This window comes from Guillardia theta, assembly GCF_000315625.1.
Source record: "Guillardia theta CCMP2712 unplaced genomic scaffold GUITHscaffold_13, whole genome shotgun sequence".
Taxonomy (NCBI): Eukaryota; class Cryptophyceae; order Pyrenomonadales; family Geminigeraceae; genus Guillardia; species Guillardia theta.
In genome coordinates, this window is record NW_005434661.1 from 634,517 (window position 1) to 655,666 (window position 21,150).

The window sequence follows — 21,150 nt, forward strand, 5'->3', positions numbered from 1 at the left end:
TTCCCTCCACATAGTCTATCTTATCATCAAGGAGCTCGCAGAGATGAAGACGCCAAGGAAGTGAAAACAATACCCGACATTCCCTCCATCACTCCTTTCCTCTCTCCCTTCCCGCCCCCCCCCCCTTTGTGCCTCGTTCATCCTTGAATTGCTTCCTCCCTCCCTCCCTCCCTCCTCTCTCTCTCCTCCTCTCTCTCTCTCTCCCTCTCTCCCTCCCTCCTCTCTCTCTCTCTCTCTCTCCCTCTCTTCACCATTCATCCTTGCACTCTTCTTTCGCACATCGCTGGTTTTACGAGCGTCCAAACTTGATTCGATAAGCTTCTGCTGCAGGAGCAGCGTCCTTCTCCCTTTCCTCCCCCTCCTTCCCCTTCCCCTCCTTTCCTCCCGCCTTCTTCTTCTCTGTGTACACCATCCCTGTCAAACTAAAGATTGTAATGCAACAAAAGCTCAAACCTGCTGGCCGTGAGAATGCAGGAGGGTTCTTCTTCACCGTTGATTTCTTGCTCGGGATAGACCAGCCCTGCCCTCCACCTTTCTTGCCCGCCTCTGCCTTCGTCTTCTTCTCCTCCACCAACTCCTTCTCGCCCTCCTCCTCCTCCTCATCCTGCGTATCTTGCCCGGTCAGAGTTGAACATCTCAAGCTTCCTTCTCACCTCTTGTTGCTTCTTCGTCTTCGTCTTCTTCTTCTTCTGCTCCTTGACATCCTTCTTGCTCTTCTTCGACTTCTTCATCACGGCCTCCTTCACTTCTGCCGAAGACATCCGGATCAGGTCGTCTTCCACCTGCCCTGCTGTCAATCTCTAGGCACATCCGACCGCCTGCTCCTCACAGTGAACGTCCAGTCGGGCTTGTACTTGCACAACACAGATTTGAGATCCCTCAAGCTCGGAAAACACTGTATCCTCTGGTCAGCATGGCCTCTGTTGCCGGCCCGCTCCTCTCTCCTCTCTCCTCTCCCTCCTCTCCTCTCCTTTTTACTCAGCAGTACTATCCTTCTCTTCCTCTTCCTGCCTCCCGCATGATCTCTCTTCACCTCCGACTCGAAGTCTCCTGCGCAGTCTCGGTAACCTTGGAGACTCAAGTTCAGCACAGCAGCAGAGCACAGCATCGCTCCGCTCCTCGACCTCGGAACAGCCGAGCGTCGTCGATCAGGATGGTGTCTTGCTCGTGGACGTGCTGGAGGGTGTGAAAGAGCTCCTGCAGGACCTAGGAAGCTATTCCTCACAACCCCGGCAGCCTCCTCGTCTTACCGCACCGGCGTGTCCATGGTCGACTTGGACGTCTCGAACCGAGACCCTGAGAAATGTCCATCCAACCAGAAGATGGCTGCTTTCGACCGATCCCGCTTCTCAAGGAGAACAGGAAGCACGTCCACCTGGAGGGAGGGAGGGTCAGAGGTGCGGCAACGGAGGGCAAACACTGTCAGGTACGCTGTCTCCCGTGATGATCTGGATGTTGTCGTGCCCTTGGAACCTCTTCCTCGCCATGTCAGCGATCTGAGAGCTGATCTCGATGGACTTGATCCTAGGAAAGTGATCCTTGATCCCGTTCAATGTCTCCCCGTACCAAACACCTGCCGCACCCTAATCAACACTCCACCCCCCAGCAGCCTCCAGCGAACCTGTCTCGTAGAACTCCTCTGCGCCTGTCTGAGCCTTGTAGTCGAGGATGTACTTGACCTTCTTGTCCGGCGCGAGTCCCTTGTGCTTCTGGTACTTGTTCCCCTTCGGCAGCCCCTTGTCATCGCAAGCTTCGTTCCACCGTTGATTGGTGAAGTTGAGCTGCGCTTCCAGCGACAGAGACCGCTCCTCAGACGCGTGCACCAGCGAGAAGATGCGCTTGTGCGCCATGGCATTGTCAGGGCGATATCGCAGCACCTGCAGGTAAAGGTGCACAGCATGGTCGACCTTGCTATGTGTCTCAAGGATCCTCGCAAGCTTCACAAGGTCCTCCACCCTCCCCTCCACGTTGAGCTCCTTGCTGCTCCCCAGCTCCTCTGCATCCAGGAACTCTCCTTCCTCATAGTAGTTCTTGACAGGGAGCTCATAGCAATCCGGCGGCTCTGCAAAGGCTAAATCGCCGAACTGCATCTTCCAGTGGCAGCCCAACTCCAGCGCATACTGGTAAGCGCGGCATGGTTTCCTGTATCTCTCACTGCCGTCTCCCTCACAGGGCGGGATCAGGAGATTGCAAGTGACTGCACGAAACAGCTGCTCGCAGAAGTCACCGGAGAGGCTCATCCCCCCCTTGCCCGACTCCTTCCAACGCGGGATCTCCGCGCCTACGATTTGTCGAGCCTGCGCTTCTGCCTGCTGCAGGTTGACACTGTCGTACACCATGTAGTCGAGCATGTCGCACTCCTGCAGGTCCTCCTCCCTCCTCCTGCAGGAGCTCTCTCCTCCCGAGGCCAGCCATGCCGCTACCACCACCAACAGCACGCGGCGGGCCCAAGCCATCGCCGGACAACAGAACAAATTTCAGACAGTCCAGTCATCGATGGGGTGGGGTGTTTGCATGTTAAAGGTAGGGGTACTTTTGTGAGGAGGGACAGGGTACTTTTCTCTTTGTGTTGTCAGGGTAGGGTAGGGGCAGTTGAGGATTATAACGGTCCTGATAACGGAAAATAAATTGACGGTTAAGACATGAAACGGAATGTTGCCAGAATAGCGGGAGACCCAGAGGGGGTGGGGTACTCAGCTTCACTGACAACTAGGGGGTACTTTATCATTTTTTGAAGGGTACTCACCACCAGGGTGGCTGATGACATGGGGTGAACCCTCCTGAAGAGACAGATGGCAGCCATGCGTGCGGTAGCGCTGCTCCTTGTGGGCATGGCGGTGATGGCGGAGGGTAGCAAGCAGAAGCTGCTTCAGGAGGAGCTCGAGGATGCTGTCCTCACCAATACAGGAAGCAAGATCGCTACCTCCAAGCTCTACAGGACTGGAGAGCCCGTGGGAGACTTCCCCCAGCCCTCGGATCCTCGCATGAACCTCAAGTCTCCCAAGAAGTGGCAGGCAACCTTCGCCACCAACGTTGGATCCTTCAACGTCATTGTTCACCGTGACTGGTCGCCTAAGGTATGGTTCCATGCGATGCCATGCTTCCTCCTGCTGTGGTCGATTTGAAGATCCCTAATGTTTTCTGCTCGTTTTGTACGCGTCCGTCGAGTGATGTGGCCTTTCCCTAGTGTTGTCGCGATGCATCGTAACCCTGATGACTATGTCCTGATTTTGTCACGCCAGGGTGCCGACAGGTTCTACAGCTTGGTCATGAACGACTTCTACGATGGGGCCCGCTTCTTCCGATATGCTGACAACTTCGTCGTGCAGTGGGGGTTGAAGGGAACCCCTCAGATCGACTCGCTGTACGAGAATGGCGCGAACATCATGGATGATCCTCAGTTCAAGAGCAACACCAAGGGAAGGATCACCTTCGCCACCAGCGGACCCAACACCCGATCCACCCAGGTCTTCGTCAACCTTGCGGACAACACCTTCCTGGACAGCCAGGGCTTCACTCCCTTCGGTGAGCTGGCCTCCGAGGACGACCTCAACATCTTCATGAGGAAGATCAACGCCGAGTGAGTTCTGCTGGCGGGCAGCCCTGACGATACGTTTCTCATGAGCGCGTGCAGGTACGGCGAGAAGGCGAACCAGAACAAGATCATCCACGAGGGCAACCAGTTGTACCTCAACTCTCACTTTCCCCACATGTGAGGCTTCGGAAGAATTTCCTGGTCGATGCTCAGACTGATGGTCTTGCAGGTCTTACATCAAGTCTGAGAAGGTGCAGGTCTTGGAGGAGTAAACGGTGGTCAGTTTCCACGGGGTTGATGGAGAAGTTTTGTGAATGAATCTTAATTTTCTTTGAACTGAAGTTGCATATCAATATCATGGTTGCAACATCGTGAAACCCTCCGTGAATGGGACATGCTGACAGTTACTAGCGTTCGTGGTCGGATTTGGCATGTGAAACTCAGGCTATGTCTCGTCACGGTAGATAACTGTAGTACCGTAGTACGCAGACTGCTTGAGCTTCCGATGCTCTTCCGATGCTCGGATCGGATCGGACGCAGTTGGCTGCTTGCCATCTTGCTTGCTCGTCCAAGAGCCTGTCCGGAGAGCCAGTGGGGAAGCCCGCCTCACCAGGACGATTCTCCAGCGCCCCGACACGCAATGGGGCCAGGGACAGGGCGTAACCTGATGGCGGTGATGCTGGCATGCTGTGCCTGCTGCTCCAGCGCTTGGATGTGTCGATCCCTATCATCTCTCCCACGTCTGCGACCCTCCGCCACCTGCCTCCGTCCATCTGTGGCTCGTAGGAGTGCGCTGCTGTCGGTGCAGGCAAGTTCCGATGGCAGCTCGCAAGGTGTGTGGAGGGAGGGGTCGGTGGAGCCAGGATGCGTGCTCGTGGCGTCTCCCGAGGAAGTGGATCACTTCTTCCGCCATGCTGTCGTCCTGCTGCTCGAACATTCCGATGGCGGATCCAAGGGAGTCGTTCTCGAGATGGCGACGGCGTTCATGCTGCAGGAAATGGCTCCAGCAGCGTTCCTGGAGCATCCTCTGGGAGAGAACTCCCTGTTCAGAGGAGGAAGCAGCGGGAACGACAAGGTGATCATGCTGCACGCCCTCGAAGACGTGCAGACCTCGAAGCCGATCGGGAGACATGGGGTGTTTGCGGGGGGCATGCAAGAAGTGAAGGAGCTTGTCTCGGAAGGAAGAGCATCGAGTGATCAAGTCAAATTCTTGTAATCCTCCTCTCCGCCTTCGTCCTCTGACCCCATTTTATCGCCCCATCCTCCTGATCCTGATCCTGATCCTGATCCTGATCCTGATCCTGCTCCTGATACTGATCCTGATACTGATCCTGATACTGATCCTGATACTGATCCTGATACTGATACTGATCCTGCTCCTGCTCCCTGCCCCACACACCATCCCACAACCCGGTATCTGTTTTCCATCTTCCTTATTTGGATTTACTGCAGTTTTAACCATTGCGAGTGGCTGCCGGGGCAGCTCGAGCGAGAGATCGAGCAGAAGACTTGGAGGGTCGGCTTCATCCCTCCCCAGCTCTGCATGCGGCAGGTCCCTCCCTCCCTCCCTCCCTCCCTCCCTCCCTCCCCTGTCAATTGACTGGTCCCTTTTCCCCGTTAGGTCTCCTCGCAGAGTGAGAGGATCAAGATGGTCGAGGGCCCTCGCTTCGACTCCACTAAGGTAGCAACGTGTGCATGTCCTGCTCAGACCTAATGCCATGATAAAAAAATAGCCTCTCTGGGATATCATACAGGAAGACCCAGTTTTCCTCGCATCGTCCTCTTCCTCGTCTTCCTCTTCATCGCCCTCGCTTCCCACACAAGTTCGAGAGGAGGAGTCACCAAAAGAGCAGAACGAGCTGAGCCAGAGCCGAAAGTTGTTCTTTGAGCTTCTGCTCCAGGTATCGTGTTTTCCTTCGCCTCTCCATCCGATGACAACCACATTCCCTTCAGCGTATTCTCGATTTCCGCAAGGAGAATGACGTGGAAGGCGTCCTGGCGTTGCTAGATGCAGGAGCTGAAGTGTACGAGAGGAAGGGAGCAGCGAAAATCAAGAGCGTCTTACAGGTCAGGGGTTAGGATGGAGCCTAGATTTTCTCTGCCCTGCTCACTTTACCCGTGAAGGAAAAATGGTCCCAGAAGCCCTCGGTCGCCATGGAACTGAAGGGCGTGGAGTTGCAGGGAGGAACTTCAGGTGAGGAAGACGAAGAAGCTTGCTCGGCCCATCGCTCATGTCGTGATCCGCTCCTCTCCAACAGTCAGCGTCAAGTACACACTGCGAGCGGACGGCGGAGCTCAGGAAGCCTTCAGATCAGACGAGGTCAGAGGGAATCTTCCCCTGCCTCCCTCGCTCACTCTCTTGCGCAGGAGGTCATCTTCTCCTCCTCAGGCCTGATCAGGAGCATCCGAGCGCACGGCTGATGGAAAAAGTTTTATTCAGACATGTCTACATGGGCCTCATAGGGTCATGCAAATCCTTGTTCTTGTTGATGAATTCAGCGTTGTGCAAGATCAATCCCCCCCCCTTGGCCCGAGAAAACACCTCAGCAAGCTCCTGTTGCCTCCCGACTTGCTTGTACTCGGGAAGGGGAGGAGTGTCCGGGAGGTCACGAATGGACTGCCCCGGAGGGGTTCTGCCGTCCTGCGGCACGTAGCCCGACCTGTATGAGAGGCTCTTGGAGAGGCTCCTGGAAGGATCAGGGATCAGAAGCTGGATCGGAAGGCAGGACATCCTTTAGAGAAGGAAAAGACGAGTGCAACAATCATGGGAGGCAAAGCAGGAGAGGAGGAGTGGTGAGCGGAGGGGATGGTAGGAGAGGAGGGCAGGGAAGGGTAGGGGATGGTAGAGGGGGGGGGGGGGGCAAAACTAATGAGCTCATGAGCAAACGCTGTTACCTAAGGGACGACTCCTGATCCTTGACCTGCTTCCTGAGCGCGATGTTTTCAGCTTGCTCCTGCGCTCTCGTCACATCATGTAAGGCCGTGAAGACCAGCAGCGCACCTGCTCAAGAGAGCTCTGCAGCTTCTGCTGCATCCTCTTCTCGCCGGCAAGAACTCGAGAAAGGGAGTTCATCCCCTCGCTCCTGACGACCCTCCTATAGTCATGCCCGTTGGACAGGATGTCTCCTGACTGCTCCCCATCCTTCCTGGCAAAGAATCCGTGGCGATCATGCTCGTACGTCGACGGGTCATACGGAGTGCCGTATACCTGCGATGATAATTCAGAATGATCGTAGCTGACTGGCACAACGAGAATTACATCATCGACGTATGAGTTCCTCAAAGACGCGCCATGCTCGGCGCCCCGGCAGAAGGACAGGCAAGGGCTGTCTTTGAGCAGAGAGCTGCAGCCATACTTGGCGATGGTGTCCGTGCACTGGCGAGCAACTGCCGTCTTGGAATCCTCGTAACCCGTGTCGTTGTCGTTGAGGATGACGTCATCAGAGGCGGGATGCTCTCGAGTCTTCGCGTGCCTCACTTGCTTCGCCTGCGTTCTGCTCGCTGGCTCCTCTACTTTCCTATCGCTCTTCTCCCTCTTGATGTTTCCCTCTGCTATGATTGCCCGTGCTCTCCGTGCAGCCTTCCTCCTCTCCTCCGCAAGCTCCAGGTCCTTGGAGGCTTCAGAGTGCTTCTCCTGGGCGATCTTCTCCGCCTCAAACGCCTCCTTGGCTGCCCGCGCCGCCGCCTTCTCCTCTGCCTCTGCTTCCATCAGCTTCTTCCTCCTCACTGCCAACTCGTGTGCAACGATCTTGTCACGGGCATCACTCTCCTTGCCCTTGGCCTCTTCAACAGCCTTGGCCGATCGCAGAACTCCGAGGACGCTTGATTTGATCCCAGGAACCCGAGATCCCTCAGCGATGGCAGAGACTTCTTTCGTCAATCTCCTTGCGGTGACAATCATCTTGCTCAGCTCCTCACGAGCTTGCTTGTCATCGTCTCCCTTCAAGTCAAAGACGTCCAGGTCCTTGTCATCAGACTTGATCCTGACCTGTGCTAACTTCTTCTGGATCGCGTTCGCCGCAGAGCTCGGGAACTGGGCAGCATGCTTGATCGTGTGCCTGTGATTCGCCCAGCTTCTCTTCTCCCTGCTCCCCTTCCTGTCCAGCTGACTGCGCAGGTCCCGCACGGCATTCAGGGCATTCTTCATCTCGGCAGCCAGATCCTTGGAGGTCGTCGAGCTGTGAGCAAGAGAGGCAAGCTGGTCTATGCTCTTGGAAAGCTCGCTCTCTGTTGCCCTCGCCGCATGGCTCAGGCCATCGTCGATGGGGGCGCTGCTGACGGACGAGTGGAGAGACTGGAAGAAGCTGTTGAGCTCTCCCCGGGACCTCCGGCTCGAGATCTTGGAGGCCGACTTCATGTCATGCGCGAGCAGCGATACATCGCCTCCTCTCCTCATCGACCACCAGCTCACGGCCACGAGCATGCAGCATGCCAGGGCTGCCGCTCCTCCAACCCTCCGAGCCCGCTGCATGGCGAAGGGGCGCTGATTTAATTCGGACGAAACCGCTGATTGAATCCGATCCTTGCAAATGTTCGGAAGGCCCCCGCCGGCCGGCCGGCGGCGGAAGTGGGCGCCCACGGCACTCAGATCCCGGATCATCCGATCGGCGGATGATGCCGCCCGGGCTTCCAAGTTCACCCGGCCCACCGGGCACCGTACTGTACTCAGGGCCTGTCCGGCGCCGGACTCGCCCAACTTGCGGCGGCAGCCTCCGCCACGGTTCGAGTCAACGGTTGATTGACCGTACCGGGACAGGAGGCTGTGACTCGAGGAGTTAAGTGCCGCAGCCTGTGGCCCAGTGATCCGACACAAGTTACGTAAGTTTACTTAACGGCGGTATCACTGTCATGTGACCGTCCCGGCGATGACCTAGTAACGGTCTGACCGTACCCGGCGTACCGTACCGTGGATCTTGCCACCCGGGGGGAGCCCCCGCTGCCCTGCCAGGCTGGCAGGGCCCGGCTGACTCGTGAGGGGGGGGCCGTTCAAGTTTCCAAAGTTCATCTTCACGCCGTGCGGCAAATCGGGAAAGTCCTGCTCCAGTCTGATATCCTGCGGACCTCATGACTCGCAATGAAGTCGGAGGAGTGCCGATTCCTGACACTGGGGATTGTGGCAAAGCAACAACATAGTGCTGCGTCCAGCTACATCTTCCTGCAGCAGCTCTCTCACTCTTAAACTCCATGGCATCCTCAGGCTGACAGCATCGTCTGGCCCCAGTGAGCGGGGACACGTAAGTGACTGATTCTGATGATTGACAGGTCCACCCGAGAATGCTTCTTGAATCATGTGGTAGGAGCTAGAAGTTCGTATCAGGGAAGACTCCCAAACCACCATTCTTAAACGATTCAGCACCAATTTTCACTTTGGCGAATCCATCACTGACACGATGTCTTGGACGTGTAGACGTTGCGTTCCTCAACTTCTCTCTCCTCTCTCACGGATACGGCAGTTGGGGGTCGCACCCTGCCTCTCTCCTCCCTGGCATATCGATGAAAGCCCTCAACCCTCACGATCCTTCTCCCTCCTGCACTGGACGAACCTGCGATGGCAACTGCGCGTCCCTCATCCTTGCTTCGGCGACATCATGGAGCAGCTTGCTGTAGCGCTCCACCTGCCTCTCAAAAATTGCCTTCACGTCGGCCGGCACCGCTGGGTCAGCTGTCGCCCGAGTAGCCTGCAGCAGGACCTTCTTCCATATGAACTCCTTCCTCTCCCTCTCCGACTCTGCGATGTTCTCCATGATCTGCCGCACCTCCGAGCCCGCCAGGTCCTTTCCCCTGAGCTGATCGACGTAGGAGAAGTAGCTCTGCAGCCCTGCCGTCTCCTCCTCCCCGTCGGAGGACGAGGACGACGCGCTTCCTGCCTCCCCGCCCTCTCCCTCCATCACGGCAGGCCAAGGGACTCTGTTTATTTTAAGTAAATTATTTACTCAACAGACGCGCCTGTTGGGAGTGCGCATGGCTTTGTTGTTGTGCCGACGCTCCCGCCCCTCCCGCCTTCTCCCTCCCTCCCCTGCCTTCTCTTCTTCGTGCTTCGTCATCATCTCACGCCTCCGCCTCCTCCCGCTCCTCTTGCCTTCTGTTCCTTCCCTCCTCCTGCTCCTCCTTCCCTCCTTCACCCACAAACACGACCATCTCTTCGCTCCCCTCCTCCATCTTATCCAACAGCTCAACCCTCCGTCCTCCCGCTCTCCACTTCCATGCCTCGAATAGTCACAGTCCGAAAAGGAAGGAGACGATAGCAGGCCATGATTGCAGCATAGCAGGTTCAGTTTGCCCTCATTGACCTAGATCGCAGGTCCCTGCGATGCTTTTCCTTGTACCTGCTCGTCTTCTGGCTGATGTAGAGCAGTTCAAACCGTGAGTTCTCTTCCTTTGAGTGTTTCTTGTCCTCATCTCCTCCCCTTCAGCTGGCACCAAGTTGAAGGAGCTCCGTTCCAGTACCCTGGGTGCTACGTCCCTGGTGAGAAGATCAACAATCAAGATCCAGGTCATCCCATATGCCGCTCGTGTGTGTGCTCACGACTGAAACCTGATGTCTTGTACAGGGAACATGTGGTTGCCCGATCCCCACCCGTGAGCTCTGCACTCTTGCTGCTTTGTTGTATGCTCACTCATTGGCTCTGCAGATATTCCGATGGGCAGCCATGGCCAAGCGTGATCGTGTAAAGGAGCTGTATCCTTCGTTCCCGTGTTGTAATGTCTGAGAGTCCTTGTTGCAATGGATCATGACGTGTCTCCTTCGAAGTTTACTTCCCTCATGCCCCTGTATATCCACACCACCGCCTGCGCTCCCCGCATCCTGTCGATCAGCACGAGTGGCAGAAGAAGGGAGTAGAACCTGATCCAATCTCGAGAGATCGTCGTCGGGTAGATCGAGATGCTCGAGCTTCTGCAGGAGAATGGATGTTCATTGCGGGAGGAGGGAAGAACAACGCAGATCACCGTAGCTGTCTCCAAGAGCTCGATGTCGACTTGAGAGAGCTTGTCTTCTTCGTTCTCTTTCTGCTGGGGGATTCAAGGTCGGGTATGATGGGATAGGGGGATGGAAAGAAGCTGATGGGTACCTGCTCTGATTTGTTGTGATTGGGAGTCTGAGGTATCCCTGTGATGTTGTCAAACGTGGGAGGAGAGGAGAGGAGAGGAGAAGAGAGGAGAGGAGAGGAGAGGGGAGGGGAGGGGAGGAGAGGAGAGGAGAGGAGAGGGGAGGGGAGGGGAGGAGAGCAGAGGAGAGGGGAGCATACCTGCGAATGTGGGAGACATTGTGGTGAAGGCAAGAGTCCCAGTGAGTGATCTCGCTCCCCTGCCAGTCTTGGTGGGAGAAGTCGAATTGATGATGGGGTTCTGAAAGGGGGCCAGGTTGATAGGAAGGAGAACAAGGGATGGGGCCTTACCCTATCGCGCTTCTCTCTCAGCTTGCTGATGACTCGCTCCCATTCCAGGACCTGAGGGCACTTCTGCAACAGCTCCTCTAGATCCCTCGCCCTGTCCTGCCGTCAGGGAGCCAGCCGTCTCTCAGCAGATTGTGAACCTGAAGGGCATATGATCGATGATCTTCCTCTTGCTGTAACGGAATTTCTCCTCCATGACTCCCGCAACTACGCGCTGGTGAGCGGCGGAGAGGGATACGTTCTCCTCCACCGCCTTCACGCAACGATAGGCTACGTCGAAGGCGGCAGCCTGCCCCATGACCGAAGGAAAGAGGTGGAGGGGGTCGTAAACTCCGCTGCCGAGCATGAGCGCATTCAAAAGCTGATGCTCGTTGCGCTTCAGCTCTTCTGCTGTCAAGTCGCCCAGGTCCCTTCCGTCCATGCTCTTCCAGTAGACCACCTCACCCACCGACTTCCCCTCGGGGTTGGATTGGAGAGAGAGGAACAAGTTGGTCATGGCCGTCACATACTCATCCTTGTCGATGGCTCCTGAGCCATCCACGTCCATGGACACGAACATCTTGTTCAGCTCGTCGCCCTCGAGCTCCAGGCCGAGCCTCCGTGATGCCTGTATGAACTCCTCCTCGTCGATCTCGCCGCTCCCATCCGCATCGAATGCCTCGAAGGAAGCATGGATCTTGTTGACCTGCTCCTGCGACAGGATGTTTGCTTCCTTTAATTTCTCCTTCCTCGTCGCCATGAAACCGTCCTTCCCAGCTTGAAAGATCCAGCCCTCTCCCTTGGACCCTGCCTTTTCGTACTTCTTGCGACATTCACGAATGTCCTTCATGGTGATGATGTTGTTTTGCAAGTTCAGAGTGCGCAGCGACGAGCATCGCTCACAGACCTCCATCAACCTGCTTGCCTTGTTCTGTATCAGATTGTTCGCCAGATCCATCTGGACTAACTTAACGTCGTCATGAAGCGCTTTGGCGATCACCTCCGCTCCCTGGTCGCCGATCCCGTTCGAGGAGAGATCGAGATCTGTGAGCTGGTTGCCCTTCGTCCGGATGCAGCTGGCGATCGCAGTGGCGCCAACAGGACCGCAAGAATTTCCTGCCAGGTTGAGGGAGCACAGGAACCCACCCAGTTCCAGTCCCCTCGCAATGGCCTGCACCCCCTCGGACCCAAGCGCGTTCCGAGCAAGGCTGAGTGTGGTGAGAGCTGTGTTCTGCCCCCTGTGAGGATCGAGAGCCTTGGCGATGGACTCTCCTGCTCTCGGGGACAGCCAGTTGTAGTCGACCTTGAGAACTTGTAGGAACATGTTGCAGTGGATCCCGTCGTACCAGTCCTGCGCCAGCCTCATGCTCTTCTCGCTCTCTATGGCCGCCTGGATCGCCCTCTCTCGTTTCACCCGCATCCTCTCGAGGGTCGCCCGCAGCTTCTCGCTGTCCGAGTCTGAGCGCTGGTTGCGGGGGAAGATCACTCCTGCTTCCTTCGCCTGCCGCAGCACTCGCTCCGACTCTTCCTTGATGGTTTCGACATCCCTCATGCAATCGCGGTATTCATCCTTACAGTCGCAGAGATGCAGCCAGGCCTCTCTGGCGTCCTCGGGGACGCACAGGGCACTGAAGACTCTGTCGACCCCTTCGTCTCCTATCTCGTTCGCCGAGATGTCGAGCATGGTCAGCGTTGTGTTCCTGAGGAGGCTCTCGGAGAGCACGGCCGCCGCCTTGGGGTCAAGCCGGTTGCCGCGCAGGGAGAGTTCGACGAGGTGGGTGTTGCTCGACAGTGCTTCGAGCATGCGGAGGTCTTGTCCTAGCGCGCAGTGGTTCAGAACCAGGTGAGTAGCATGCGGGCTGGAGCTTCGTATCATCTCCAGCAGGTCCTCGTCTGACGCCAGCGACAACATGTACTTGGTCAGGAAAGGGCTGAATGCCTCCACCCTCCCCGTCTTGAGCCCTTCGAAGAGAGCCAGGAAGTGATCGAGGTCCATCCCATGCCCGCTGCTCCCGTACCTCCTCATGATCTCCTTGCATTCGTCCAGGGGCGCCTCCTGCCCCATCGACTGAAAGATCCTGTGCAGCTCCTGCGCATCGATCTCGCCGCTCCCGTCCTCGTCTTGCTGCTGGAAGAGACGCGAGAGTCTCTTCCGCTCCTCCTCGTCGTCTCCCCTCCTCATCCCCGCAGTCGTTTCTCCGTCGCCCTCTAGCATGTCATCCTTGTTTGACAGCCCTACAGTCGTTTTACTCAAAGTTAAGTTTAGAATCAGTACCGGGACAATCAGGATGGTCGAATGTAGGGTTCAGATCCTGATAGCTTCCAAGGCTCAGAGTGTGTCTTGTGTCTTGTGTGCATTCTGAATCTCACGTACTTCCTTTATTTGTAAGCAATCCTGATCTCTCTCCCTATGAGCATTCTTGATTTGCTTTGAATTTGTCAACATCTAGTCAACATCTGCATAGTACGGTACAAAGCATCGGAAACCCTTGCCTATGTTCAAAGCTCCAGACCCCTCTTGTTCTCTATCAATCGTTGTGATTGACCCATGTCCCTGGCTTGACGGTCCGGCATCCCATGTTTTCTTCACTGCTCTGGACGTGCATCAAGGCCTCCTCAAACAACGACGGCGTGTGGTACACCTCGCGTTCTGACTCCTCCGGCCACATTGACCCGCTCTTGGAAGCGTCATCCCGTTTGCCCTCGCTCGACAAGATCTGCTGCTCGTGCTGTCTGGTCGTAGCCTCTTTCGGATCTTTATTGCAGTCAGCAAGATCGAGCCTCCCTTCTTGCTCCAGCATCACGAGCCTGTCTTGCTCCGAGTTTGGCCAGTGGTACACGCCAATTTTTTTACACGCCGACTTGAATGCAGTAAGAGATATACCCTGCACAACATGTCAGAGCTCGATATAACAACATCCTTCCTTCTTACCAGCCGTTGCGCTGCCACATGTTGCCTGAGGTGCAGCAGCTCCAGCACGGCTTCGATGCTGACAACAATGATCTTGGATTGTTTACCCGCGCCTGAGCTCTTTTTCCGCGAAAATAACTTAGCTACGCGGGGCTGGTAGATTCCAGACGTGGACATGTTGGTACAGTTGGGCAGAGATGCTTGGTCAACAGGAGACAGGAAAGGAGAATGGTGGAATGCTGTTTAACTTCACCGCAATTTGTTTTAGAGACACTGACCAACAGATTCCTAGGCACAAAGGATGGTGTGATCTTACAACCCTCTGCCTCAAGTTGCTGGGAGGGCTTCAGGTCGGCAGTGGCTCTTCTCCTATGCGCTGCTTGCTCTTGGCTCCCCTCCGCGGGTGCTGCCGGACCTCAGTCACGAGGGCCCCCTCCTATAAAAATAATTTTAGTCATCATTTGAGATATAGTTCTGATACAGTGCGAGTTGCGGCAGTCCTGTACATGTGACTCCGATTGTCCTCGTACTCATCAGTTTCACTCAACTTTGGGTACAGGTCATATGATCGCGCCATAAATTCACTCCTAGTACTGATTTTTAACTTAATTCTGAGTCGCCGGACCCGTGACCCGTGCCTCCGGGCGCCGCTCTCGGCCCCCGAGCCTGATGAGTCAGCCTCCGGCCGCGCTCGGACTCAGACTGATGGAACGTATGCCAGCCGTGCCAGTCAGATAGCGCCGAGTTAACAAAAACTCTCCTGTAAACCAAGACGACTTACGTGTTTGCGAGCCGCGGCCAATGTAGCGTGTGTGGACGAAGAGGGGGCTTTCCTAGCCGTCTTGCTAAGGTCCTCTCATGTCTGGATGCTTGGGTTTCACATCCTAGCATACAGTCTATCTCTCATGTGCTCCTCAATTCTTGATTTGTGTGCATTAAACTCAGTCTTGAGCAAAAACTGTCTTGTTACAACTAAGGTCGATGTGATATCTGCGTGACTTTGGACTAGTACAAGTCTAACAAACTTGTATTCCGTCGGTTATGGGCCCCGATTACATGCTCAATCATGTTGATCTTATATTTGGTTAGTTGAATTGTTTACTGGAGTTTTTTTCTTTCTTGGTATTGTTTTCCCGTTGCTGTTGAAAATTCATGCAAATTCTATCAAGCTTTACACATTCGGATGACTCCTCTCTTCAATCAGGCTCTCTTTCTAGCCGCAAGTTGTTTAGGCCTCTCATCTCAGCCTCAATTTGTTTGATTGATCTTCGAATAGGAAAAACAAGCCTTTTCCCAGCCAGATTGGTCGGTCGAATATCTGCTTAACCGTGTGGAAACGCACTTGAAGCTGATTCGATTCTTATTTTCTTGATCTTTGAGTAGGATCAAATGGAACTCCCAGGAGATCTGGCGGAAGTTTCATGTCATGGAGCTAGGCTGTGGCATGCATAACTGGAGCTACTTCTGGATCGGCGAACAAGGTACTACTGCACAACAATCTTCAAATGCCTTGAAACGGATGTTCCAATCTTGCGGCAGCAATCTCTGGTCACAAGTTCTTTACGGTTCAAAAATTTATCTCTTGGTCTTCAAATGCCGGCGGGCACGCTCTCTCTCTCTCTCTCTCTGTTATCTGAACTCCGAAGTTCTCTCCTCAGACTCTCTTATCTTATCCTCCTTCTCTCGTCATTGCATCAGCTCGCCAGGCATCTCCCTTATCTCTGCACTGCACATCTAATAGCCCTGCATGAAAATCTTCTTCAGAATGGACAATCCTTGAATGGTTATTGCCCGCTCAGCTTGACTGTGAACTTGACGTTGTATCATCGTATCTTGACTTGGATCTGCTGACATTCTTGTTTGTGTGACTTTCTGACGTCCGATGTAACGTACTATTTCAGAAACTCGGGGGGAGGATGGAACGTATGCCAGCCGTGCCAGTCAGATAGCGCCGAGTTAACAAAAACTCTCCTGTAAACCAAGACGACTTACGTGTTTGCGAGGCGGCCAATGTAGCGTGTGTGGACGAAGAGGGGGCTTTCCTAGCCGTCTTGCTAAGGTCCTCTCATGTCTGGATGCTTGGGTTTCACATCCTAGCATACAGTCTATCTCTCATGTGCTCCTCAATTCTTGATTTGTGTGCATTAAACTCAGTCTTGAGCAAAAACTGTCTTGTTACAACTAAGGTCGATGTGATATCTGCGTGACTTTGGACTAGTACAAGTCTAACAAACTTGTATTCCGTCACAGACGCGGCGGCCCGGGCTCTTACATCGCCGGCAGCTGAGGGCGGGGTTCAACTTTGAGTGACTATGGGATGAGCCTGTCGGAGGGTCACGGTTCTCACATCCGAGTGATAAACCGGATGCCACTGCCGCCGGCCCCGGCAGTGACCGGGCACCGGGCAGGCCACCGGGGCCGCCAGGCCCGGGCCGCCGGCCGGGCCGAGCGCCTCGGCCCGCCGCCGCACTGGTCAGCGGCGGGCGGCCAGCCTGTCAGCCGCGCAGTATAGACTTGAAAAATACACATCCATATTTTGAAAACAAGTCAAATATTTTCGAAACATTTTCAAAACAATTCCACAACCCCGTAGTACACCTGTCCTTACAATATCACTACCCTACCCCATACGGAAACTCCTTGACAGTACCCCCGTTTAATTTTTACACCCAGGAATTCATCGCAAATTCCATACAAAAGTACCCCTATCAATGCAAACCACCCCCTGACCCCCATTCTGCGACCGCCGAGGAGACGACGCCATGAACTCGCTGAACAAGCTGCGTCCTCCCAACATCCCCGGGTGAGATGAAAAGATGCTTTTATCCTTCCCATCTCAACTCCTCCTCATCCTGATTCTCGTACAGCCCCTCTGTGTTGCCTATGCCAGTGTCCTCTTTCACTGAGATGGTTTCGAGCGAATGTACCTTCCAGTTTGTTGCAAGGATACTTCGTGGAAAGTGTTCTTATGGCTCATGGCGCTATTGTTTGCGTGCCTCTGAGGCAATGCGGTTGCCATGTAGCTGTAGAGCTTGATGCTAAGCTCTCCTTGCATGTGATTGTTGCTCTCTGTGAACTACACGCTCAAAACATTGTCTGTCCCTGTCGTTACACCTCATGTTCCTATGGCCTCTAGCAGAGATATGACCCATGTGAGGATGTGTTGGATACTGTTTGCCGTATTGGTGTGCATTAATGACCTCCTTTCCAGGTCATTCCTTCTGACAGCTGCGGGGGGTATAGCACTTACAGTGGGTGGATATGTTGTGGTCAATCACTGTATGTACAACGTCGAGGGTGGACACCGGGCGGTAATTTATAGCAGAATAAGCGGAATGAGTAGTGTAGTGAAGGGTGAAGGCACCCACTTCAAAGTTCCATGGTTCCAGAGACCTTATATCTACAATGTGCGGTCTACACCAAGGAATATCAAATCGCTGACTGGCAGCAAAGGTGAGAGATTAGTTGTTTGACTTGGGATTTTGAATTGTTTTCTTATTGTCAAAATGCAGATCTTCAAATGGTTGATATTAATTTGCGATTGATTTATCGTCCGGTTGTCGACAAGCTTCCGGAAATGTACAGGACACTTGGAATGGACTATGACGAAAGGTGAGTGTTGAACAGTTTGAGAGTGTCGTTGTTTGTGAAATAGTGATGTTTGGGTCCAGAGTCCTTCCATCTATCGCGAATGAGGTCCTTAAAAGTGTTGTAGCGCAATACAATGCTATAGAGCTAATCGTGAAACGAGAACAGGTATGTTCTGTATTTTATTTGTGTTGCATCTCTGTCTTAGTAAAGGAGAGAACTTTCATGGAGTGTAGTCTTCTATGGCTGCAGGAAATGAAAATTCTATTTCTCTCTTTACAAAGAGAAAATGCTACATATATACCCAAGTGTTCACTGCAATCCAAAGGGTGATCGTTTCTATCGATCGCTTCTCTTAGGCAATGAATACATGCTCCCGAACATTTTTCTTCCTGTATATTTTGTGTTTTTGCATTTTGTATTCGCAGAACAATGGTGCATTTCTCTTATACTTACGACGGGTGTCATGCAGGTCTCAGCACAAGTCAGGAACAGATTGCAGGAACGCGCAAAGGACTTCTTCATGGTTTTGGATGATGTTTCGATTGTAAGTATTGCCTTCAGTCGTGCTTTGTGAATCGCGTACAGCGTGGTGAGGATATTTTCAAAACAAAAAAAGTAGATATGGACATCTGATGTCGTTGATGTTAACAATAGTCTGAACGCACTTCTGTACTTGTGCTTGTTGACCGAAATTGCACAGTGCAGCGTATGACTTGCTTTCTCAGACGCATCTTGCCTTCAGTCCGCAATTCACAACCGCGGTTGAGGCGAAGCAGGTTGCGCAGCAGGATGCGGAACGCTCGAAATGGTGAGTAATATCGTCACTTTGTTGTTGCACTCATGGCTTTGACAAACTGTCGTAGGATTGTTGAGAAGGCTATTGAAGAAAGAAAAGTATTGTCATTGCAGCTCAAGGAGAAGCTGAAGCTGCTAAACTTATCGCAACGGCTGTTGCCAACAATCCTGGTACACATTCAGGGAATTCCCTTTTTGTAGATTGAAGGTTTTTCAGGGTTCGTGGAGTTGCGTGAGATCCAGTACGCAAAGGACGTGGCGGAAACCATTGCCAACAGGTGATATCGTGGTGTCCGTCTTTGTTTGTTGTGACTTGAGCTGTTTCAGCAATTTCAAAGTCTATCTCAGCTCAGACGTTCTCCTCATGTCCGGCTTGGCTCGTGCACTCAGCCAGCAACAGGTGAGAGATTCTCATTGAATGCACACGAAGTGAAGTCACTTGCAGGCTAACAAGCTTCAGAGCGGAAAGAGCTATTTATCCGTTTTTGGTATGTGAAACAGAAAGTAGTAAAAATACATTGTCATTTCAAGTATGGAATTATTTTTTGGATGAAGTATCCATCAGGCATCTCCAAGTGATCTCCAGGGCACTCCAGCATATCCAACTGTCCAGATTCACATCAGTGTCAACCAAGCAAGGCTCATACAAACCTTTCCAGCCGCATCCAGCGATTTCAGCCCTATCCAATCTTCCTCGTAAAGCTTTGACTGTTTCAAGTCCTGAATCTCAACATCTTGGCCCTCTTGATAAAATTCGAACCACTAAGATGCAAATCAGTCTTGCTCAACCAGTTGACTCTCGTACCGTGCTTTCCCTTGGAACAACTACCGTGTCGTTCTGGAACTTTACAAGCACCAGCTTGTTCAAAGAAAGAATACGATCTCGATAGACCGCTTTCTTTTCTTCAAGGTTGTTGTTGATGTCAGGAAGAAATATGTTGTATTTCAGATATTCTTCACTTTTGACGGGATCCTGCCAGTACTGCGCTTGTACTGATCGCTGCTGTACAAAACTTTCATATGCACCCATTTCTAGAAGCTTCTTCATAGTCTCACAGAATACACTGTGCGTGATGCATCTTGGTAGCCCATAAACTCCTTGTTGTGGGCCTCCAATGGAGATCAACGACTGAACTTTCGCTTCCGGGCATGTCTGCACCAGCGCTCGCAGGAAGAGCCCTCCCTGGGAGAAACCAACAGCATGAAACCCACCGGCAAGGTTCGGGTCCTTGGAGACGAGGTTGCAAGCAAAGGTCAGCTGCTCGTGGATGGGCATGAAGAATCCGTTGTACTGGTCCTTGGCCTCGTTCTCTCCGATCATCAGGGAACGGACGTAGGCACCTGGGACATGCTTTTCTATCAAGGATTTCACCCTCCCCATGGAGACTGGCAGGCAGCACGTGTCCCCCATGCCATGCCACATCACTACGGCCCTGCTCGTGTTGGAGCTCCTTGCTGGCAGCGGAATCGCCGCCGAGGACGCGAGAAACATCGCAAGCAGCACAGCATGGAACGCAACTTGGGGGCACCGCAACGGGGGAAGCATTTCGGGGCCTGAGCGGGCCTGCGGGGCTCGGTTGAGGTGGCGACATGGTGGGATGGGGAACGGGAGTTTCGGTCGGGGAGGAGGAGGTAAGGAGGATAGTGAGGAGAGCGAAGGGGCTGAGGGAACAAGGTAAGCACCTTGTCTTCAAGATTCCTGCACAGAGCTCATGCTCATGAGACCGGGACGAGGCCTGACGAGAGGCGGCAGGCGGAGGGCAGGACGAAACTCAGTTCTCGACGGGGCTGACGAGTGCTCTCCTGGAGGCAGCCAAGGCGGATACTCTCCCAGCAGACTTCAAGTGCTGCTTCCGGTCTGGATTGTGCCCCAAGCGCTCACACTACCCATGCAGAGCGACGCTGCTGGACCAAGGGCTGACCGATGACAGAGCAGATTTGGTCGCAAGGTGCATGGACTGGACCGAGTTTGGCTTGTGTTGACTGGTGCTACCTGCAGAATTTATGAGGAGGAGAAGACGTCTCTCAGGAAGATACTTGCTCGAACTCAGTTCACCTTCCCTCAGCTGGTACGTCAGCGGTGCTTGAGTTCAAACCTTGTTGTTGGGTGACCGGTGGGATGCAGACCGGAGTGACGTGGCGCCTTGACTTTGTGGTCAAGACAAAGGTGATTGGTTCTCCCGCGCTGACATCCCCTTGCATATGCTCCTGCTCCTGCTCCTGCTGCTCCTACCCCTGCTCCTGCTCCTGCTCCTGCTCCTGCTCCTGCTCCTGCTCCTGCTCCTGCTCCTGCTCCTGCTCCTGCTCCTGCTCCTGCTCCTGCTCCTGCTCCTGTCTCCCTTTGTTCATCGCTATTTTTCTTGCTCCGTTGGCTCTCCTGCTCTAGTTTTTTGCCTCTCATCCCCGTGCAGCATGTGGACCATGCTATTCGCCCTCTCTTCCATGTTCGTTTCCACACCGTCAAGGTCTGTGGAGTAAGGAGGCTGTGTGCTTGCGAGTGAAGAGCGATGGCAGCCGGACGGTTCGGAGGAAGATATCGACTTCACTTGTACCGAGGAGGAGCTGAGGTGAGGACGGGATGACGTAGCTGCTGGAATGACGGGTTGACATAGTGACCTTCATGACACGCTGAAGCAAGCATGCCATCAGGTATGATGCGAGGACAGTGGATTTGGTGATGGTGATGGCGATGATGATGATAGTGATAGTGGTGTTTGAGTGAAGACGGAGATAAGTTGAAGTTTTGATGGCAGGTGACGATGGCGATGAACTCTCTCTAGACCTCTCTTCTCTTCTCAAAGATGCCAATGAACTTGATCGAATCATTCTGAACCTGCAACCTTGGAAATATTTCGAGGAAGGAGAGTAGTTCCTTGCAAAGGTGCAAGTCCGCGTCAAGAGTGGACGAACTCGCAAGGAGGAGGAGGAGGAGGAGGAGGAGGCCG

General features: G+C 53.9%; 12 protein-coding genes across 12 annotated transcripts; 5 read left to right on the forward strand and 7 right to left on the reverse strand.

Annotated features, from left to right (window-relative positions):
• Nucleotides 1–599: 599 nt before the first annotated feature.
• On the reverse strand, nt 600–2,456 carry GUITHDRAFT_134985 (hypothetical protein; the record flags this gene model as incomplete). The annotated part of the gene is made up of 7 exons (XM_005837815.1): nt 600–782; nt 830–895; nt 1,034–1,068; nt 1,125–1,197; nt 1,256–1,375; nt 1,431–1,573; nt 1,622–2,456. 7 exons carry the CDS (start codon nt 2,454–2,456, stop codon nt 600–602), a joined length of 1,455 nt encoding a protein of 484 aa, XP_005837872.1.
• Nucleotides 2,457–2,801: 345 nt separating this feature from the next.
• On the forward strand, nt 2,802–3,807 carry GUITHDRAFT_103477 (hypothetical protein; the record flags this gene model as incomplete). The annotated part of the gene is made up of 4 exons (XM_005837816.1): nt 2,802–3,077; nt 3,243–3,580; nt 3,635–3,712; nt 3,765–3,807. The coding sequence occupies 4 exons, from the start codon at nt 2,802–2,804 to the stop codon at nt 3,805–3,807; spliced, it is 735 nt and encodes a 244-aa protein (XP_005837873.1).
• A 233-nt stretch (nt 3,808–4,040) lies between these two features.
• On the forward strand, nt 4,041–5,956 carry GUITHDRAFT_103478 (hypothetical protein; the record flags this gene model as incomplete). The annotated part of the gene is made up of 8 exons (XM_005837817.1): nt 4,041–4,747; nt 4,988–5,087; nt 5,157–5,216; nt 5,389–5,436; nt 5,489–5,602; nt 5,660–5,729; nt 5,794–5,855; nt 5,903–5,956. 8 exons carry the CDS (start codon nt 4,041–4,043, stop codon nt 5,954–5,956), a joined length of 1,215 nt encoding a protein of 404 aa, XP_005837874.1.
• A 25-nt stretch (nt 5,957–5,981) lies between these two features.
• GUITHDRAFT_103479 (hypothetical protein) lies at nt 5,982–7,892 on the reverse strand (the record flags this gene model as incomplete). The annotated part of the gene is made up of 4 exons (XM_005837818.1): nt 5,982–6,222; nt 6,431–6,489; nt 6,537–6,743; nt 6,795–7,892. 4 exons carry the CDS (start codon nt 7,890–7,892, stop codon nt 5,982–5,984), a joined length of 1,605 nt encoding a protein of 534 aa, XP_005837875.1.
• A 1,153-nt stretch (nt 7,893–9,045) lies between these two features.
• On the reverse strand, nt 9,046–9,423 carry GUITHDRAFT_103480 (hypothetical protein; the record flags this gene model as incomplete). Its single annotated transcript, XM_005837819.1, has 1 exon — nt 9,046–9,423. The coding sequence occupies one exon, from the start codon at nt 9,421–9,423 to the stop codon at nt 9,046–9,048; it is 378 nt and encodes a 125-aa protein (XP_005837876.1).
• Nucleotides 9,424–9,834: 411 nt separating this feature from the next.
• Nucleotides 9,835–10,283, forward strand: GUITHDRAFT_151108 (hypothetical protein). The gene is made up of 4 exons (XM_005837820.1): nt 9,835–9,898; nt 9,949–10,028; nt 10,087–10,114; nt 10,168–10,283. Exons 1-4 carry the CDS (start codon nt 9,846–9,848, stop codon nt 10,205–10,207), a joined length of 201 nt encoding a protein of 66 aa, XP_005837877.1. The 5' UTR covers nt 9,835–9,845; the 3' UTR covers nt 10,208–10,283.
• Nucleotides 10,284–11,419: 1,136 nt separating this feature from the next.
• On the reverse strand, nt 11,420–11,668 carry GUITHDRAFT_53053 (hypothetical protein; the record flags this gene model as incomplete). Its single annotated transcript, XM_005837821.1, has 1 exon — nt 11,420–11,668. A coding segment is annotated over one exon (249 nt), but the record flags the coding sequence as incomplete, so codon positions are not given.
• A 93-nt stretch (nt 11,669–11,761) lies between these two features.
• Nucleotides 11,762–12,712, reverse strand: GUITHDRAFT_66645 (hypothetical protein; the record flags this gene model as incomplete). The annotated part of the gene is made up of 2 exons (XM_005837822.1): nt 11,762–12,146; nt 12,531–12,712. Coding segments are annotated over 2 exons (567 nt in total), but the record flags the coding sequence as incomplete, so codon positions are not given.
• Nucleotides 12,713–13,273: 561 nt separating this feature from the next.
• GUITHDRAFT_151109 (hypothetical protein) lies at nt 13,274–14,166 on the reverse strand. The gene is made up of 2 exons (XM_005837823.1): nt 13,841–14,166; nt 13,274–13,793 (listed from the first exon to the last, which is right to left on the reverse strand). The coding sequence occupies exons 1-2, from the start codon at nt 13,994–13,996 to the stop codon at nt 13,437–13,439; spliced, it is 513 nt and encodes a 170-aa protein (XP_005837880.1). The 5' UTR covers nt 13,997–14,166; the 3' UTR covers nt 13,274–13,436.
• A 2,415-nt stretch (nt 14,167–16,581) lies between these two features.
• On the forward strand, nt 16,582–18,701 carry GUITHDRAFT_134990 (hypothetical protein; the record flags this gene model as incomplete). Its single annotated transcript, XM_005837824.1, has 10 exons — nt 16,582–16,622; nt 17,031–17,272; nt 17,332–17,431; nt 17,491–17,575; nt 17,880–17,954; nt 18,136–18,218; nt 18,274–18,376; nt 18,407–18,483; nt 18,533–18,605; nt 18,651–18,701. 10 exons carry the CDS (start codon nt 16,582–16,584, stop codon nt 18,699–18,701), a joined length of 930 nt encoding a protein of 309 aa, XP_005837881.1.
• Nucleotides 18,702–18,820: 119 nt separating this feature from the next.
• Nucleotides 18,821–19,751, reverse strand: GUITHDRAFT_134991 (palmitoyl protein thioesterase; the record flags this gene model as incomplete). Its single annotated transcript, XM_005837953.1, has 2 exons — nt 18,821–18,967; nt 19,011–19,751. 2 exons carry the CDS (start codon nt 19,749–19,751, stop codon nt 18,821–18,823), a joined length of 888 nt encoding a protein of 295 aa, XP_005838010.1.
• A 44-nt stretch (nt 19,752–19,795) lies between these two features.
• GUITHDRAFT_103486 (hypothetical protein) lies at nt 19,796–20,985 on the forward strand (the record flags this gene model as incomplete). The annotated part of the gene is made up of 9 exons (XM_005837825.1): nt 19,796–19,880; nt 19,959–20,061; nt 20,101–20,154; nt 20,205–20,274; nt 20,331–20,372; nt 20,617–20,670; nt 20,720–20,772; nt 20,818–20,854; nt 20,959–20,985. The coding sequence occupies 9 exons, from the start codon at nt 19,796–19,798 to the stop codon at nt 20,983–20,985; spliced, it is 525 nt and encodes a 174-aa protein (XP_005837882.1).
• Nucleotides 20,986–21,150: the final 165 nt, after the last annotated feature.